This window comes from Corvus kubaryi, unplaced genomic scaffold (genome assembly GCF_017639235.1).
Source record: "Corvus kubaryi isolate FWS band 111438036 unplaced genomic scaffold, C.kubaryi_AGA036_p1.0 136, whole genome shotgun sequence".
Lineage (NCBI taxonomy): Eukaryota > Metazoa > Chordata > Aves > Passeriformes > Corvidae > Corvus > Corvus kubaryi.
Window position 1 is genome coordinate 8,696,549 of NW_024580670.1, and position 19,889 is coordinate 8,716,437.

General features: G+C 38.5%; 1 protein-coding gene across 1 annotated transcript in view; it reads right to left on the reverse strand.

Annotated features, from left to right (window-relative positions):
- PRKAR2A (protein kinase cAMP-dependent type II regulatory subunit alpha) overlaps nt 1–19,889 on the reverse strand; it is a 60,876-nt gene that overhangs the window by 11,641 nt on the left and 29,346 nt on the right. The window contains exons 3-6 of the mRNA XM_042015617.1: nt 8,396–8,448; nt 6,701–6,784; nt 5,489–5,595; nt 1,371–1,524 (exon numbers count right to left, since the gene is read on the reverse strand). Coding sequence (XP_041871551.1) covers nt 1,371–1,524; nt 5,489–5,595; nt 6,701–6,784; nt 8,396–8,448 — 398 coding nt within the window. The remainder of the gene's footprint in view (nt 1–1,370; nt 1,525–5,488; nt 5,596–6,700; nt 6,785–8,395; nt 8,449–19,889) is intronic.

Consider the following 19,889-nt stretch of genomic DNA (forward strand, 5'->3'; position numbering starts at 1 on the left):
TGCAGCAGGAGTAATCCACACTTCCCAAACGGCACATAACCAAAGAGCTTTAGCAATGACTTCTGCAGACTAATAAAAATATGTTTAAATTACATCAGGGACAAAATAGTACAATAAAACATGGCAACAAACAGAATAACTGGAAGAAATAACTGAAGTTTGAGAGCAAAATGCAGCCTTAGTTAATAAAATGTTCACATAACAGATGACTAGCAAGAGGTCCCTGTTCATCTACACCTTGCTAATTAATTGAACATAATCACAGAAAAACGAAATCCAAAATTAACCCAATTTATGTAGTTCTTTTCAAAGGCAAACTGAACAAAGAATCATCTTCTCATTTTCTTCCTTTTATAAATGAGCTCAGTTTGTAGCTAGCTGCTTTGTTCTGTCTTCTTCCAGAAATGAGATTCTGACATTACTCCCTGGTTGATTTACCAAACTCTTTTCTTTCACCTCACAAATAAAAGAGAAGTCAGATCTCCCAGCAAGCGTTGAGATTGCATAAACAGCCATGTGTAACAGCCTATCAGTCCTACAATCAAGGTCACAACACACAGCCAACCCCCAGCGATAGTTGCCGAGGAGCCCAGGGCACACAGACAGCACACAACACTTGTTTGCTTCAAAGGCTCGGTTGATCGCACAATCCACTTATTATGCCAACCCTCACAGATGAGTAAGAGAGCACTGGGAAAATAATCCCATCCAAATAGCGCAGAGAAAAGAACTAAAAAAGGAAACTAATGGCTACAGCTTCACATTCAGCACTGCTGGGCTAGAGACAAAGCAACACCATCATTTAGCTTGGTATCTCATAGGTCATGCTGACCCAAGAGCCTCTTCCAAGGTAACAGAAAGGGACCAGAAACATCATGACAGTTTATTGTGAAGGAAAACAAAGCTTTGGGCAGTTTTCTGACCTCTTCAAATTACTAACATCCTCAAGAAGATATGTAACACCTTCCCATTCCATTAAGAGACAAAACGGTAGGAAGGTGAGTTGAAAATAAAGGACATCATTCAGATATTGTTTCCTCCTCCCAAAAAAAAGTGCATTAATGCCTCCACTGTCCTCTGCAGGATGAAAACAAAACCAGGAGGCTTTTTTCCCCTCTAACAAAAGCCACAATTACAGCAAAAGCAAAACTATAAAGGGACAGATAGAACTAGTGATATAGTTTTTACAGTCAAGTTGTTCCAGCAAGTCAGCCAAAAAGATTTGCACAATGGATCTATCATGCCAGGAGATGAGATAGCAGATCCTGATAAAATACCTATGAGCAGAGGAGCCATACCAAGAGAAGCTCTGGACACAGTGAGTTACTGCTTAAAATATTATGCATGTAAGAGCAACTTCCTCTCCTTACCAGTCCCCAAAGGGCTCCTTCTGTTGTGGCAATAATGGTGGCAGCTCTAGGAGTGTTGTACATCAATGCCAGTTCCCCAAAACTGCCGTGATTATCGTAGCGGCCCACACAGCGAGACTGGTTGTCTTTTGCTACAACAATATCATACAGTCCTCTGGAAAACAACAGAATAAACACGTTTTATTAGACAACATTCCAGTACAAATCTTGAAAACAGCTTTTTGCTGTTATGCAAATGGTCCTTTTATTGCTGTGTGAGATGAAACTTTTTGAGCTTTCCAATTGCCTGATTCTCGCCTGCTTCTATCTACACTATTTTCACCATAATTGTCTCTTAATAAAGCATTTCACTGTGGATAGATAGGGGCAGGATCTACTCGGTTTCCTCTGCACAGTATTTTGATGTTGCTGTTCTGGCCAGGGTGAGAAGTAGTTTCATCATCTTTAAAGAGTGACATTTCACAGCATGTGTGTTACCCAGTGAGGCCTCTTTAGAGTGACTCAGATCCATCTCTACCTATTTTCTCAGTGACAGCATTGCTGCAGGACCTTTGGGACACACTCAATCCAACTGCTCACTTGCTACTGTGGGTTTGTCTCAGCTTGGGGTATATCATAACCCCAAGATGCTCTAAACCCTCTGATACCTAGCCAAGATCTCTGAACAGATCAAGAGGAAATGTCCAGCCACCGGAAATCTCCTTGCACTTTTTTCATACCCAGCTGTAACCTGTTAAAATTTGAAAGGCCTCCCTTGCCCTGTTCTCCATGAGGCACACTTCCTACATTATAATGAAGTTAAGAGAACATTATTCCAGAATTTACAAAGAATCAAAAGATTACTCTGATGAAGTGCAGGTACAAGTACAGCGAGGCAGAAGTCAAGACACAAATCTGCATCAAACTACACCACAGGAACTGCCTATTAAAAAAAAAAAAGCTGTGCACAGAAAGCTAGCCCTTTGAAAGTCAAACAAGTGTCTGTAACACCTTCAGGACTGTCATGCTTGGGGCTTTAAAGAATAAATTAAAAATACGGTTGGAGTAGGCTTGATTAATTCTTAGCTATGGCAACAAAGATTGTTCAGGGACTACCCACTGGCTTAAGACACTTCACAAAATGTATCATGCCCAGGAGAAAAGCAGGTAGGGAACACCTTCCTGGCTTTAAGCAACTGAATACAGGTATAATTTTCCTGACAAGTTTAGATCTTTGTCAGAAGAAATAGTATTATATCCCACAACATCACCAGGCACATAAGAAGAAAAAGGCAAAAGAATGACCAGAAATGGTACTAGGTGAGGAAGGTGAGGAAGGCAGGCACATGAGACTATAACAATCCTAGCAGACACCTCTTATACTCTACTGCTTACTCACACCTAGGAGAGTAAGAAACCAGCAGCATACTAAAAGTAAACTAGAAAAGGATTAGTGTCGATGGAAAGTGTCACTAATTCTTGTAATGTCTGATATCTAGTTAATGATTGATTCTCTGAGAGGCACCAGAGGCAACAATCTTCAGAGCTGTTTTTTCGATCAGGAAGAGCCAGATGTGAGCACCTTAAGCAAAAGCAACAACAACTTCTCCCCATCTTTCAGCCTGAAAGTCACTTACTAGTGCCATTTATTTCCAAATAACTATAGCCACGTAACCTTCAGTCAAGCATTCAGCTGTCTTTAGCCCAAGGACTAAACTGGTGAGGCAACACTGGGTGACCTTGGCTCAGCTTTACTGAGAAAACTGTTGCTGAGCTGTGAGAGAGTCCATGAGCTAAAGCCCTGCAAGATAAGAAGAATAAAAACAGACCAAAGTGTAATTGTTGAGATGGTAATCATTACAAGCCCAAGGACTCAAGTGAAAAGTACTGACATGAAAAAATATAAAACCCTCAGGCAAAAAAAAAGGCAAAAAAGCAGCTCAGCAAGATTGTAGATCAGTCTGTTCCAAGAGGCAGCAGAGGCCAATGCTGCCCCTCCTGAGTGATGACTGGTCCATCAGCACAGACCCAGCAGGTGCCTCCTCAGCAGTGATGAGCATCCCATGTTCAGCCATGCAGCACATTCCTCTGAGCTCTCCCCTCCATGCAGAGGGCACTAAACACCTGCTGCATCCTCAGGCTGCATCTGCCCTGCCTGCTGCCCCTCTGTGCATGGCGAAAGACACTGACACGAGCCATCTGGTGAGGAAGTACTGCAAGCACAAGGAAAAAAAGGCCTGTGCCAGAACACAAAGTCACTGTTCATTTAGACAGAAAGAAACCAATCCTCAGGAATATTTAGGCATTAATTACTTGGGAGTAACAAGACATGCCTACTCATGAAAGAGCCAGAGTCCTCCGAACTTGCACTTGCAAACAAGTGGAAATATTGTGGTTTTCCATAAGGTCCAGTATTCTGCTATTCTTTTGCATGAAAAAATAAGTGAGTGGGAGGTGGAGGAAGACTGGAAAGGGAGAAGGGACTGAAAATTCCTAACTGCAGAAGTTATTCCTAATAACCTAATAGCCAACAAAAGAGTTACAGCCGAGTTACTTCACCGCAAAGGCTGCTATGGTGTCACTAGACAACACCAAATTTAATTTCCTCCACTCTACAACCTTTCTGCCACATACTTTTAACTTGGGAATAAAACAAAACAAAAACCTAAAAGCCTGAAAACCAACACAACTATCTCTTGACAGAAAAAACCTGTTGTGGAATAACATTACATCAGTAGAACAGAGACCATAGAAGCATTTACCTGAATATCTAAGATAAGGTTCCATTTCACTTCTTCATTTTAGGCTAAAACTCATAGCAGGGAGCTTTTGATAACCAACAGGATAAGAGCCTTGCACAGAAACAAATCAAGATAGACTGATGGTATCTAACATTTTTGAGAGGCTGCCAAACCGAGTGTATGTTTCCTCAAAATTATGAACCACTGTTCTGCACAGATCTCATCTTTGCAGAACTAGTGGCTCTGGCTCCCACAAGTTCTGATCTGCAGTACCTTACTCTTATCTGTAACAGCCTGATCTCTCTGGTGAATATGGCAAGAGCAGGGACTTGGCCTGCCTAGCCAAAGACATAGGATTGGATTGAGGGAGAGCAGTTGAGGAAGATACCAGAGTGCAGAAATGGGGCACTGGTTTAGGCCTAAGGGGTTGGTACGGCAGAGGACAGGGGAATGGGCATATGGTTGGAATATATTTGCTGCAGCCTTATGTTCTGTAATTACACTAATCAGAAAGGGGAATGTCCTTAAAATGAACACAAATCATTTCAAACGAACAATTTCTAACCTAGAAATTCTTCTGCAAATTCCTTAAACACAGCATAAGTAGCAATTCAAAAAGCAACAACCTGTCTTGAAGACCTGCTTTGAAAGCATTTCATACAATATTAATGGTGCCATTATTTCAGTGATAAGCAAGATAACAGTGCACCAAAAGCAGTTTGCTAAGATCATGTTCCAACAGACATTTATAAATCACTCAGTAATATTCTGTTTAATATTACAGTTGTGCAGAAGGAAATAAATCCATGTTCTTAATTACTCTTTAGATAAGGTTATTCAAAGTAACATTAGTCAGATTTCTTTTCAAAAGGGTAAAAGATACTCAAAATGTCCATGCACACATGTATCTATTATATGCCTGTTGTACATATAAGTGATCCCCAAAATTATGACGTGAATTTGCTTGATGCAAGAAATTCCAAAATGGTACCTTAAGCTCTGCAAATACAAATCACGACCAACAGAGGCAGAGCAACCCCAACTCTCTCTGAAGTCAGTCATCAAAACTAATTGGATAAAGTCGAGGTTGTTCCATGGTAGCCACTACCATGGATTTTTATTTCCTATATTCTCCTTCCTGAAAATAATCTCCTACCCCTTCCCCTTACCACAGTGCTACTTTTGCTGGTTCTCCCCCTCCTTCCTTCAGAAAAAAATAGAACCTGCTCTAGAGACAACATGTAATATGGCTGGTTTTAAGCTGTGCTCATGCTGATGGGCACAAAAATTGAACCGAACAAATAATTTTCCTTCAGAAACTGTCACGTAAACATTCCCTGCCATTTCTAAGAAGCTGAAAAGAAACATCCTCTATATTTTACAGGCACAGCTGCTTACCGCTCAACAACATAGAAGTTATCTCCATCATCACCTTGGTCAATCACATGTTCCTGAGGTTTCACCTTCCTCTCAAACATGGCATCAAGGACCTGAGACAGCTGCTCCTAGAAAACAAACAGGAGGGGAAGGGGAAAAGTGAACTATCAGAAAACACACCTTAGCATTACTGCTGGGCAAGGGTGAGTTCGTTTCATTTGGTCTGGATAGTGAACTGGAACATGCACCATGCTTTTGTACATTTTACTGTACAAAAATACAATACTGATATTACATGTTGATTTCCACTAGCACCTCACTCCTTTCCAGCTTATTAATGTAAGTTTAATAATGCAGACAACCAGACTTCTATCACAGAAGAGCCATTATCTCAAATTTATGTCCAAATGGCTCAATTTTCATAGTATTTCAGTGCCAAAGCACACACACACGTTTGGTATAATCTTCACAGCTTCACTGCAATGGACACACATCAATTCCTGTCGACAGTACGTGTATTTCATTGTATGTATATCTAAAAACTGCACCATGATCTACTAGTCAATTACCTGTACGGTCACCATCTAAGAGCCTCAGTCATGATCAGGAGTATACTGAACAAGACTCTCCATAGACTTATCTCCCCAGGTAGTCTGTGTCTTAGGGAAGCTGCAATTCCAGCCCCAGATGAGACAGGACAGGTACAGATGTGGAGCCCACACAGAAAATGGGATAATGCTGGTCTGCACAGTAGGCTCCAGCTGGATTTCCCTGATCAGCCACAACTAAACTTCCTTTTTTTGCAGGCAGCACAGCCAGGGAAGCTGTGAAAGCCAAGAAAGATGACACCATATAAATGCCTTGCCTTGATGCTGACCTGCTTTACCATCTTTGCAATTCCCAAGCCCATTAACAATATACTTTCGCTGCATTTTCAATGACCAGATGTTCAAAGTTGAAGATGTAGATCACAGCTGAGTTTCTAAAAATACACTGCATGAACATGCAAGCCAGTCTCCATGCTGCTGATACACTTGAAATATTTACTGCACTCCTGAAGTTGGAAATTATCATTGCAGTATCTCTAGGCACCACTACACTGAAAATATTCTTTATCTTTTAAATAGAATCCTACCTTCTTGTCTTTAAAAACTGTGTCTGGACTTCTAGATCATATTAACTGTACCTAACAAAAAATTAACTGAATTTAAGATTTCCTTAAAATGCTATTACCTGATCTAGGTTTTTGAAGAGCAGGATATCTTTACATGCTTCCTGCAGTCTGCATCGCTGTTCATCAGTTTTTGGATGAACTACCTTTAAAACAAAGTAGAACAGAACAGTCATGACAACAAAGAAATATGATTACAAACTAAACTTCAGCATGAAAAAGCAGAACACAATTAAACTGTCAAAAGTATACAGTCCTTTTCTCTTGTTTGCATAAACAGTATTTTTTATATATATATATATAAACACAATGCAAAACAGAATTAAAGATACATAAGAAAAATATTATGCTGACAATTAACATACTAAAAGTAACAGTCACAAAAGACAAGAAAGAAGAGGATGCCTTTTCCATTCCATTCCCTTCCCTTCTAACACAGCCACAGCCGCAGTCAAAGCTTGAGAGCACATGAAACAGAGGAAGAAGTGAACAGTTTTCTTCCTAAACTCTGGCTATATTAGTCCCAGTATACTTACTGTTGGCCCACAGGGAGTTTATACCATGTATCACACGTATGAGTCTCAACCCATCCAATAAGAAGTTACTGAAGAAGCGTGGTTTTTTCTAACAAAATTGCTTAAATAAAAGCTTTGTTGTTTGAGATCTTTTGTTACTTCCTTCCATTTATAAACATCAGGTTAAAGGAATCAATACTCACTGTATCATAAAAATGTTCATATATGTACTTGTTAGGGTCTAATCATGAAAATACATTAAAAAATCAATTACCTGACATGCACCAAACTAACATTTCTTATTTCTGGAATAACAAGAATTCCAAAGACCAGTTCTATCAGTAGGCATTTCTAAAAAGTTATTTTCCAAAGTTAAGCAGGTCTCAGATCCTTGTTTAAAAGAAAATGGAGTACTGAATCATCAGTCAAGAAAATTAAGACTTTTGATGGAATAAATGTGTCCAAGTCTACAAACATTTAGATAACCAGACAGATTCATGGTCTTTTTTTCTTTTTATAGTATATAAAAATTATTTATGAAGTGTATTTATGAAGTATCCCTTCTTTTTTTTAGAGAAATTAAATTAGATTTTCATTGCAGAAGTGTAAGCATCCTTGCGACGGAATGTGGAAAGGAATGCCAGAAGTCCAGTAAAAAAACGTTGATTCTCACCAACCATGCTACAAGATTTGGCCACACAAACCCATCTGTAAAGAAATACAGTTACAGTATCTGGATTTGCAATTCCTAGAAATTCCCAGCTTTCAAGAACAAGAGAAAAAACAGGTGGCTGCAGACTTAAAATATTTCAACCAAGCATTTCTCCTACCCAGGCAGAACTGCTCTGACAAGAAAGACAGTAAAAAAGCATGTGAGGAATTTTAAGCACCCATGAAGAAACAGCTGTGGTAAAGCTTAACTAATTCTTCTCAATAGCATCGATGATCTAGCAATTGCCTCAACAAGCCTTTAAGAGAATTAAGAAAGGAAAATAGCCAAAATTTTAAACATGTTAGACTTAAGCACAGCTCTCAAGTCCTTTGAAGTAAAATTGTATTAAAGCTGTAGTGACTAAAAAAGTCTATGAGACAAAGTGGCTCAAAATTTCCAAGCAATGTCACTTTATCAACGTCACCACACCACGCTCAGCACAAAAAGCACAAGTGGTAAGAAAAGGCAATGTACATCTGCCTGTCAATCTGTAGAGAGAACCATGCATGGAGTGATTCCCTCACTCTTACCCTTTGTTCTGTATCTTCTTCCTCTTCATCTGGATTGAAAGCTTCAGCACAAACTTGGAAGAAAAAGAGAGAGGAGGTAAGTAAAAAGAAGTAATTACATGACAACAGCAAACAAATCAGTTTAAATACATTTCTTCTATTTTCCTACAGGAAAAACAAAATCACTTTTCATTTTGTCATAAGTGTCAGAGGCTCAAATCCTGTCTGTTCTCTGAGCAGGCACAGCATGGCTGTTCTCAGACTCTCATGTAAAAAGTCTGTGACTTAGTAAATAATCTTGCCTAGCAAGTACTCTGAAGCATGGACACAGATTTCCTTTCAGCTGGTATCAAAGCATAACAATCTCCATTTAGATTCATTTACAAGCATCTTCTCTAAAATGCAGGGGGAAAATACTGCTGCTACACTGCTTTGTTCTTTGCAGAGCAATGCACAGAGCAAAACACTAAAAAAAAAGGAGCACAAGGAAGGATGAGGCACTTGCTCCACCTCAACTCTGATTTGCAAGTGAGTATCTATATTTTGGGAGGTTTTTTCATACAGAGAAATAATGTTTTCACAGAAATCAACCTGGGAAATTAACAATCCACTTCACCATAGTATAGTCTATGAAAAAATAATATTTAGTCACATCCCCCACATGTTCCTCTATCTTACTACATTTTAACCAAATTAACATCAACTGGTGATATAAAACCAACTCCAAAATTTACACACAGTGGGTTTTTTTTTAAAAGGATGAGAACAGCTGTGGAAAACCACACATTATTGTGCTTTGGAACACGGCTCTGCCAAACATATCATTATACCTACAGGATCAACTGGAAGAGAGGCAATAATGCAGAGCTGCTGAAACTTCAAACCGTTTTTGTTCAGTTTTAACTCCTCAGAAAAGGCCTATCTTCAGTTATCTTAACACTTACACTATTACACAGTTTTACAATACTAAATACAGACACTTTAGCTGCCAAAAGCCCATGGTTCTAGCTCAGATTTTCTTATTAATTCACGGATATTTACAGTTCTTGCATGTTGAGGTGCTCTGCACATTCTACCCACCTGTACACACAGTCAAGGAAAGTGAGTCAGTCCTGTTTTCATCTAGCTGTGTTCTTACTTTAATAAGGGTGGTCTCACTTCTGAGGTTATACATTACTTACAAAAGTTTACAAGGAAACACAGACAAGCATTTTCCCTTGTACTTCATCCAGCATCCTGACAATACTGAAGACTTAGCAGAATGCCCAGAAGCCCACTACAATGACATCTAACTGCTGAATGGACTAAGAAAGCATCAATAAAAATAAGCAGAAAAAAAAATCCAGAAAGTCTAGAATTCAGCAACTTGTAAACAGTTCAAAAATGTACACATGCCTGTTGACCCTGTCACTGTGCACTCAACAGGACTATAAAAATGCAAAACTCTAGCATAATTTACTAGGAAAAATTTGGTTGGCTTTGGGTGTCTTGATTTTTTTATTTGGATTTTTTTTTTCCCTACCTAAAAGATACAAGTCTGTCCTAGGACACTGGATTTTAATTCTTTTTTTTTCCTGGAGAGAGTGAGGAGACTCAAATACAACAACAAGCACTCCACTTATCAAACTACAATGTAAAAACACAATCATATAATCATTAGGCATCAGGCATTTATAGAGTAAGTATTGCTCATACAATAAACCCGTTTAACAATACAGAAACGGTGTATTGACAGCGCACCTACCACACACATGCTTTTAGTTTAACAGAACCACCCACACTTAGGGCAGATACTCCACAAAGGATAAACAGCATTCTTCCCCAGCTGAAAAAAAGTATAGTCCACACCACAGTCCAAAGATGACTGGTTTATGGGAAGGTGGATGCCTACAAAGCTGCAGAACATGGACTGATAGGCTGATCCACTTAATATGCAATACAAAGGTACTTACAAAGAGAACATTATTAGCATTTTGGTGTGAAAGCTTTCCTCCTCCTTCCATTTTACACTAAAGATCAAAGTCTATTGTAAAAGCTTTGGGTTTTCTAATAAGGAACAGTTACTAAGAAGAAAGGCTCCATGGTTTAAACAGTATAGTGAAACTGGAGATAATAAACTCTCTTCCTCTTGTACAACCAGTGTATCTGACAAGAAATTAGAGTCCAATTCTCTACTAAGCACAATATTACATACTATAAATGCACTTCTATACCTTTCTGAAAGTAACTGGTGCATAAGCAAATTCAAGATCTATGAATTCAGAGATCGCTGTACCACAAGATCATTCTATCATTCAAATTTTAATATTAAGCTGCAAATTTGATTTTGTTCCCATCTCAGCTGCAGGGAAGCTATTGCTAAAAATGCTTTGTAATTCAAGAAATTCTATTCAAGATTTCCTTGGGAAAACAAGTTTTATTACCAAAGCTAAAACTACGGCATTAAAGCAAAACCTTATCTTAAAACACACATCAATCAAAGCAACACAATCGTCTATAACTGCAGTATGAAATGGCTTTGGTTAAGGTTTGTCCATGTAGGTTTCCCCTATTTCATCTTACCCACTAAGGGTGAAAACAGCTCCCAAAGCCCACCAAGGATACAGACTAGGACTTAGTGCCCTTCCCTACATATGGAAATCACTTCTGTAATGCCCATGAATGGGCACCACAGAAATACAACAAAAATGTGGCAAAATACCACTTCTTCCCATGGTGTCACATAGAATGCCTTCCCATTATACTTTTCATTCTTCAGCCTCCTGCTGGGATTTCTTTTTCCATGGAGAAGAGTAGGCCAGACATTTTGACTTCAATTTTGGACAGCTCTGATTGACAGGACCCTGTTTACTTGCAGGCAGAGCTGTCACACTTAATGTAACATATCTGTTGCGGTATGGTTAAAAAGGGGGAGAGACACAAAATTATTATTTTTGATCTCAAGCTTAATTAATATTGTGATATACTGGAAAGCCAACAGAAAGCTTTTCAGACTACTCATAACAACCAACAGTATTTTCCAAGTACTTTAAAACACGACTAAAGAAAAAGCAACATTACATCAAACCCATCCCAAGTTTTATGTTGCAATATGTCCAATTTTTCTTTCTACTATTTTTAATTGGTAAATCACTTGGGAAAGTCTGTACAGTTGAACATATTACCTTTGTGTCTGTCTTACCTTCAAAATATTTCATGTTATCTGTACTGCTTTGCTATTCTTCTGGCTGTGAAGGACCCCCATGACTACCCTAAACTCTGCCAATCCCTGTCAGAAATCTAGGGAATTTCAGGACTCCTGAAGGTTATTCACTTGTGCATTACAGTACAGCCAGTCCTAATGAAAAAACATTTGATCTTTCATCTTGACAAAGTGAAAACGTCCTTGGCCCATTATTTGATACGTGACTGAATTCACATATTAACTATTTAAGTGTCCCAACAAAACAGACACTCTTGAGGCAAGCTTGTTCTCACAAGATTCTCCTGAAAAGTGTTGTTTTTCAGACTCATTGAAATGGCAGTTGGAAGGGATCTCTCTCTGAATGAAGGTCATCCAGTCCAACCTACCCCTCCAAGGGGAGCTATTTGGAATGCTAGTTTGGGGCTGACCTAGAAACCTCCCAGGGCAAAGATTGCACATCTCTCTGCTAACCTGCTCCACCACCCTCCCGGGGAAGACGTTTTTCTAATGTGCAATTTAAAGTATGGTGTGCAATCTAAAGCTCACCAGTATCGTCATACAATTTGAAGTGACTTCTGAAATCACACTTTGCCTAGGTGAGATTTTCAGCACAACTCTGCCCCTGAGCAAGTGCTGAGCAAGAATTCGTAAGTGGAAGTTACACACCAGCGTGACACATCTACAGCTCTATCAGCTCACACCATGCAGACCAAGCTTCCTTCCAAATCCACCCATACATAGTTCAAATAGCTTTGGAACATAAAAAAGTTCTCAATTTTATGAAGCTTTGAGATAAAAAGAAATTCAGGCTTTTATCCTACCATCTACATTTAATCTCTCTTAGCTTCTGCAGCTTCTACAGCGAGTTTAGCTTTCTCTCATGCCACACCTTCTTTGGCTTTCAAGAACATCTGTTAACACTTCTGAAGGCTCAGAAATGATACAGCTCCATCACTGCTTTGTTATGCAGGTGACAGCATCTGAAAGCAACCAAGATCTCTGTAGCTGCAGCAATGACATCAGCAGTGGATGGGTGAGGGGGAAGCAAGGGGTGGGGAGAGTATGAAAAGCAGTAAGACAAGTTTGCCAGTACAAACACCACCTTTGTTTATGCAAGTTTTAATCGCTCTCAAGATAATATTGTTCTGCAAAATATATGTTTTGTCAAGATCAAAGTCCTTGCACTCTATGCAAATCTGTATGCAAATAACAGTTGAGCATTTAGCTCTGGCAAGTAAATTCAGCCTCCAAGAGAAATGCACATCATCCCTGTCCCTGAAAGATCAGGTTTTTTCAAAACAACAACCAAGAGGCTGAGGCCTGAAGACCTTCAGACACACACAAAAGAAGGAAATTAAAGTTCTATGTTTTATGTAAGGTGAATGCATTATTAATATTTCTGTTGCTACTGAAACAAGTCGCAAATAGATGCCCTGTCATACTCTCTTTTCAATTTTGGATGCCACCTTCTGTACTGCAGAGTGAAATCCTATTCACTCTTCCTTACTTATGAGGATGCACCACCTCCAATTGATCCTATCAGACCCATTAATGAAAATCCACCCAGAGCAGTACATGCAGAACCGCTTTTCCAGTTATCTATTCAGATGAGTAATCTTAAACTATGTTTAAGGCAGTGTTCTTTGCATTTGAGTTTGTCAAAGCTTCAAACATTTTCTAAGTCTGTCTCTCGAGGGACAGATGCATAGCCTCTTCTGGGAGCACTATGCCAGCTGGAAAGGTGACCACTTCCAGTGGCTTGTCATTCTCTCTGACAGCTGAGTTGCACTTCAAAACGATGCAGTCACATGAATTAGGAAGCTTAAACAGCACTTATACATAGGTCTTTGCTGGCACAGCTAAACGTGATTTTCCACACTTGGGAAACAACTTCAAGTTTCCTCTCACTTCTATTGCTGGTTAGCTCAGAACTTTTTGGTTTAAAAATTGCACTTTGTTTCTCAAGTGAAAGATCTCACCATGTCAAAGCAGACGACAGATTCATACCTCGATCCAGCAAGTGGGAAACAGAACCTGCACCCATTTGCACCACCTGAGCCATTTTCACATTTATGACAGGTTGGAAAGAAAAGCAACACTGAAACCCAAAGAACAGTTAACATGTGCAGGAAAATCAGTGGTTTCAGCCTTCAATTCACTAATGAGAGAACTGACTGAAATCAAGGGTAAATTTTCTTGTTAAAACCAACGTTGCTGCATCAGGCCAAAACTCAGATCTTGGGTCTTAAAAGACTGGTCTCCAGATGCAGTACCACCTCCTGACTTCATTCTTAATTGTCATAGAGGCATAACTGAGACATGATTTACAATGACCAGGACTTGAGCAAACAACCCCCCCCTTCAAACTTTGTCAAACACCAAAGCAGAATATTCAAACGTGCAACCACTTGCACGGCCAAATATGTCAAATCAAGTGTAAGATTTTTTTCAGTGGAGAAATATTTATAAATAATTCATTTCAGGGGGAAAGGAAAAGAATGGATTTTCAGTTCTTGAAACAGCTTCAAATGTCATTTAAAGTTAAAAGGAAACTAAATCAAGTTGGTTCTTCACAGGCAGAGTTCTTCTGTATTACAGATTAACTACAAAGGCACTCAGACACAGTATGGCTGTGCCAAACCAGCTCTGTCCAGTCAGGATTACAGGTTCAGGCACACTCCACTGGTCCCAAAGCCTGCTCAGGTTGAAAAGCTGCACAGATCAGGCAGCTTCTTTTGTCAGGCAAAGAAGCCTATGACCACTGATGGAGCTTAAGGCCCTAAAATCCTGCACTGCTGAAATGCTCAGCTGGCTCTACCCAAAGCCTTGCTTACAGCCCCAAGTCAACCTGAAAATGCCCCCCTCTGATATGGACACTACCTATGCCCATTACTTTAACAGAGTAGCAAAACTGAAGTCCCAGGTAGAGCTTGGAGAGACTCCACTCTAGTTCACAGCTGGATAAACCCTTTTGCCAAGAGAAGTGCATGATGTGTCACAGTGCTTGCTAATCTTGCCTTTAGAAATCTTTGATAACCATTTCCTCACCACGATTATGGACTTTCCAATAGGATTATCTAAATCAGACTTCTCCAGCTTGTTCTCTTTCCATCAAAAGAGAAATGCTATAGTTCCAGCGACAATGGCTTGTGACAAAACTGTAACACCATTGTCACACACTCCTACTTCATACTACTTTTCAGTAGCAAGTTCAGAACAGACTGCACAATCAATTATAAATGCCACCTTTTATGATAATGGGGTTTTTTTCTTCACAGGAAATCCAACTTTACGTGAACAGACACCTTTTCTCCCAAGATGCGTAAGTAAAGGCAACATAATAAGCCCTTTAAAATTATGGTAATTGGTTGACAGCTATTTCCATATGTGCATTTGTTTTATATATTCTGAATAATGCAGTTTTCAAATATTCTTATTACATTCATACAGAAAATCTGGTTTTAAGTGTTTCTTTAAAAGGCTTTATCATCAGATGTACAGTAAAACAATTGAGACAATGCCTTACAGCAGAATAACCATTAAAATATTTTTTTTTTCCCTGCTACAGGAAGATTTGGCAAAGTATTTAAAATTACATTTCCCTAGGGGCAAACAAGAACTTTCATGATGAAAGAACTAGAATAATAAACAGAAAGTAAATAATCACAATCTCTTTTAGATTCATATCTTTACACACATATCATGAAAGCATTACAACCAGACAATACTTCTTCAACTAGATTTTAAAGACAAGCATAAAGCACTTATAACAAGATACAATGCATTCCTACTTAATTATTATTCCTAGGTAGGCTTTGTTCAGGGTTGGTTTTTTGTTTTGTTTTGCTTAACTCCTTCTGCAGCCTGCAGGATCTGGCCTGGAAACCATCCCCAGGTTAACTGACTCAGGGACACAGCACCAGACAAACCACGGACGAAAGGCTTCACAGCACCCCGGGAATCTGCTCCAGGGACCTGTCAGGAAAAGACATTCCCTATCAAACTAAGAGGCAACTTGCTGAGGGTCTTACTGAACTGCATCAAAATTTCAGAAGACAATCCTCATCCTGTATATCTTTATTTAAATCTTCCTCCTACTCAGGAGCAATTAAAATAAAAAAACTTGTGCCAGTGTAGGACTAGAGACAGAATTCTCCTAAGCATTTCTCCTACCTCTTTGGCATAACCAAATGAACATGACATTTGCCTTTTTTTTTTTGGCAACTAAACCAACAGCTGTTTATCATTGTATTTGCTTCATGTGGTTGCCTATTTAATTATATCAACTTTTACTTAATGCCCTTATTATACCAAATGTTATAGCTATAATAATGATTATAATAAATGTTATTATGAGTTACATATAACATGTTATATATATTAGTTACATATAACATGTTATATATATTAGTTACATATAAATGTTATAATGAGTTATGCCAAATGTTTTAGCTTATCCTTCCTCTCTGCATGCTCACACATTGGAAGGGTTATACTCTCGCACCTCACTGAAGCCACATGCTGCAGGAGAATGATGATAAACTCATGAGGCTATAATTCCCAGACTGCAGTTTTTGATAATTTGAAAATTTACAATTTCCAGAAGACCTATGACGAAAGCACTCTGGTGATAAAATAGAGCACTCTGCAAGTCTCTCCTGTACAGCTGGAGGAGCCAAGGGACAATATTGCCTGATTTCACAGAATCATCTGCTAACTAAGCCACAACTGGGGCTCCTGCCCTTTGGGCTTCCATGTCTCAATTCACAACAAGAGAGCCCAACATCCCATCAGACACTGGTGTGCTCTGGGACTTGCAGTAAGAGGTAAGTCGGCATGAAAATTAAAACAACAGAAATACTTCCATCATGGTAGAGGACTAAAAGAAAAGAAGGTTTTCCATGTGGCTGATCATTGCAGTAAACAGCTCTGACATAGTAACAACCAAAAGCAAAATACTGCCCTTTTAATCTTAAAACAGTAATTTACAATTTGCTACTTGTGTTTCCAATTCCCTTTACTACATATAAATAGAAATCTAAAATGGTAGCAGGGTATTTTGGAGTTACACATTATTCCATGTGGTGAAGCCTGGGAAATTCAAACGGAGCAGGCTTTATTCTTGCAAGTTAAGAAATCAGAAGACTGAAATGGATAAACATGCTGCTGACCTTGTTCAAGCCTTCTAAGAGAGCCTTACCGATGAGATAGTCATCCATAAAAAAGGTCTCCTGGAAAACATGATGCTACTACTATTTCAGAGCACACAGATTCACAATTGTAGAAGTATGCCTTCTGCTTTAATGATCTTCTGGTTTAGCCTATCACATAAATCTTAACACATTTCCAAATGTGTTACGTAAGCAAGGCAGATAAAACCAGAAATTCAGCATCAATAATGTTTATGTGCCTGAAACAGTGATACTTTCTCAGTTAAAAACAGCACAGAGAATGTTCATTTTACATTCAGTTTATATCAGAACAGCACAAGTTTCCAGAAATGGATCAAATATATACCTTCCCCCCCCCCCCAAAAAGGCACGTAGCTTACAGGCTTTTAGTTGCAAACTGTAGATAGAAGAGAGAATTTAGCTAGGAATAAAACAGGAAAAGTGTTTTTCTAGTGTAGAAATAAGAAATTTTCTTTCAGTTTACAGATAAGGCATTTTTTGCTTTTATACTTGCAATTCTGCCATATGAATTGCTAAAACTGCAGTAAGTCAAATAATATTTTAAAAGAACCTCCATCATCTTGAGAAAGTGTAGTGAAGCACTCTTTGCCTTAAAATTTCATTTCGCAATGAAGATTACCTGTATCTTTCTGACATCTATCATGACAGAGAACCAAAGGATGTCTAAGTGTTAGAAGGCACTTCTGAAATCAATGGTTCAGCAACCTATATATGATTTTTAAAGATTTCTAGAGAATGTCCAAATATATTAAAAACCACATTACCCTGAATAGAACAACTAACACCTACTTACCTGTAGCAACAGGGAACAGTAAGAAATTAGCGTGGCTTGACACAAAAGGATTGTGTGCAGAGGAATGATGTGGAAGCCCCCAGGTCCCAGTGCTTGGAAACTACTGCTTCCTTTCCTAGCACACCAGAAAAGCAGGAAATGTGGGAAGTTACTGTCCAACCTCTTGAAGAAAAACCTGGCAGCTCCCCCCATTCCTGTGTGGCTGCTGAGCAATTCCAGTGCCCTGGTGAGCACCAGCCATGGCAAAGGTGTAACTCTTTCACTTGATGCAACTCATTCGTTTCCAGCCAGCTCTGGACTTCAGTGTCTCACTGAATAAACGGATTGTCTTTGCAGGAAATACACAGTTGAAGAGGTCTGGCAAAAGACTAATACTGGGTAGGACTTCATCAGTTGGAATCTCTGTGCTTTACTTATAACCAGTTTTGCGTTTTTCCATTAGAGAAAATTAGTGAGCTTAAGAAAATTATGCTCTTTCCTCTCCCAAATTTTGGAGATGTGGGAAAAACACACCAAATCAGGTAAGTGCTTCAGGCAGCCAAGTACCCACACACAAGCCACCTCCCAAAGTCAAGCCCTGATTCAAGTCTCTCTTCAAATGAGAACCCTGTAAAAGTGCTCACAGCAGTTCCTGAGATTGCTTTAATATTTCCTGTAGTGAGTTTTCATATTGCCATTCTATTCCCTATAGTGAGGTTTTTTGTATTCTTATGAAGTTTTCTGTTATTCTGGGGTACACACAGACTCAGCAAGGTTCTGGTGTTAAAAACAACTGAGTAAAGTTTCTGAAATTATAACCTTTCATATTTAAATCAGGTCTGTTTAAACTTTTCTGTTCTATGTGGACTATTCAATCAATTTCACATTTAAACTGAAGTTACAGCAACCTAAACTTGCATGAGTGTAATAATCAGTACAGGAGCCTAACAACATCTGTGACTTTGTCTGAAACTTTATATTAAAATAGGGATGAAGTGCAGCCTTACATATTCACAAGAAAAATACAAAGCACATCTGACTCTGAGGTCACTCTAAAGATACATCACAGCACCAGGTTTTGCACCAAGTATAAAACTGCCTTTTTTAGCCTGCATTGTCACAGGCAGTTTGAGATTTCCTAAGGTGTGTTTGCTTTCTGTCTCTTGTGCAACAAACCATATTGTAATATTTTCATTTTGGCTTTTATTCCCATGTTAAAAACCATCTTGAGTTCAAACCAAAAGAAAAAAAAAATTCTTCGTCACACAAAAGAGAAAAATTAAATTCCAACCACCAAAGGGGAATTAAATTTTGTTTAAACAATCAGCTAAAAGCTGATGTTTTCAAAAGTATTTATGTATCTAAAGACATGGACCAGCATTTATGTAGGCTTTTTAAAGATCTTTAATGTAAAACAATTAATGGAAGTTAATCACTTCCACCTTTTGCTACCTGAATACTTTTGAAAAACTGATCCGTACTGCATTACTTGCTTTAAAATGTGCAGAGCTATACTTATGCTCCCACTCAGTAAGGGCTAATTTCAGTTAAAACATTTTACTTTGGACAACTTCTAATTTTTATGTGACACTCTAGCCATGAACTATTATTAAGAAAGAAAAAAAATTTTTTAAACATTAAATATTAATTAATTCCACTCCACTGTAGCACTTATGTGCATTAAGCAGACTGGATCAGATTTCTTCTGACCACATATTGCACTGACTTAAATTTTAAGTAAGGATGCTCACAGTGCTGTATTTCTCTTTATGTCATTAAAAAAACCCTGCAGAATTGTTCACAACACTGTGAAATCCAACTAACTGTGAAGTCATGACTATTAATTTCCAAAAATAAGCTTTTTATTATTCACTGAATGTCAATCACATGCCAGGAATTTTTAAATAAGTCCCAATATTGCAAACAGAGAAAACAAGCTTTTTTTGTTTAACGAATAATGATTCAGACACTTTCTTACAGGAGAGCACCCACACAATTTATCACCACTTTCATCTGTCATCCCACATGCTTGGCTTTTGCTCATATCAACATTTTTTAAAATGAATTATTTTCACTCTAGTTATGATATCAGTTTTGCTATCATTAGGGCTAGCAAAAAATCATAGAAGCTTCAGGTTGTTGATACAGGAAAACTGTGCCATTTGTAAAAATGTGAATTTTTGAACTCTTAAGTGTCTTATCATTTATCACCTGCCTAAAAATCTTTCAGGAGAAGTTATTATGCCATCAGTTTTGTAAGATGATGAATAATCAATACAGAAATTCATTAAATAGCTTCAAGAGAAGAAACCAGATCCTGACTTTCAAGTCAACCTAATAATCAGATAATAATCAGATAAATATACA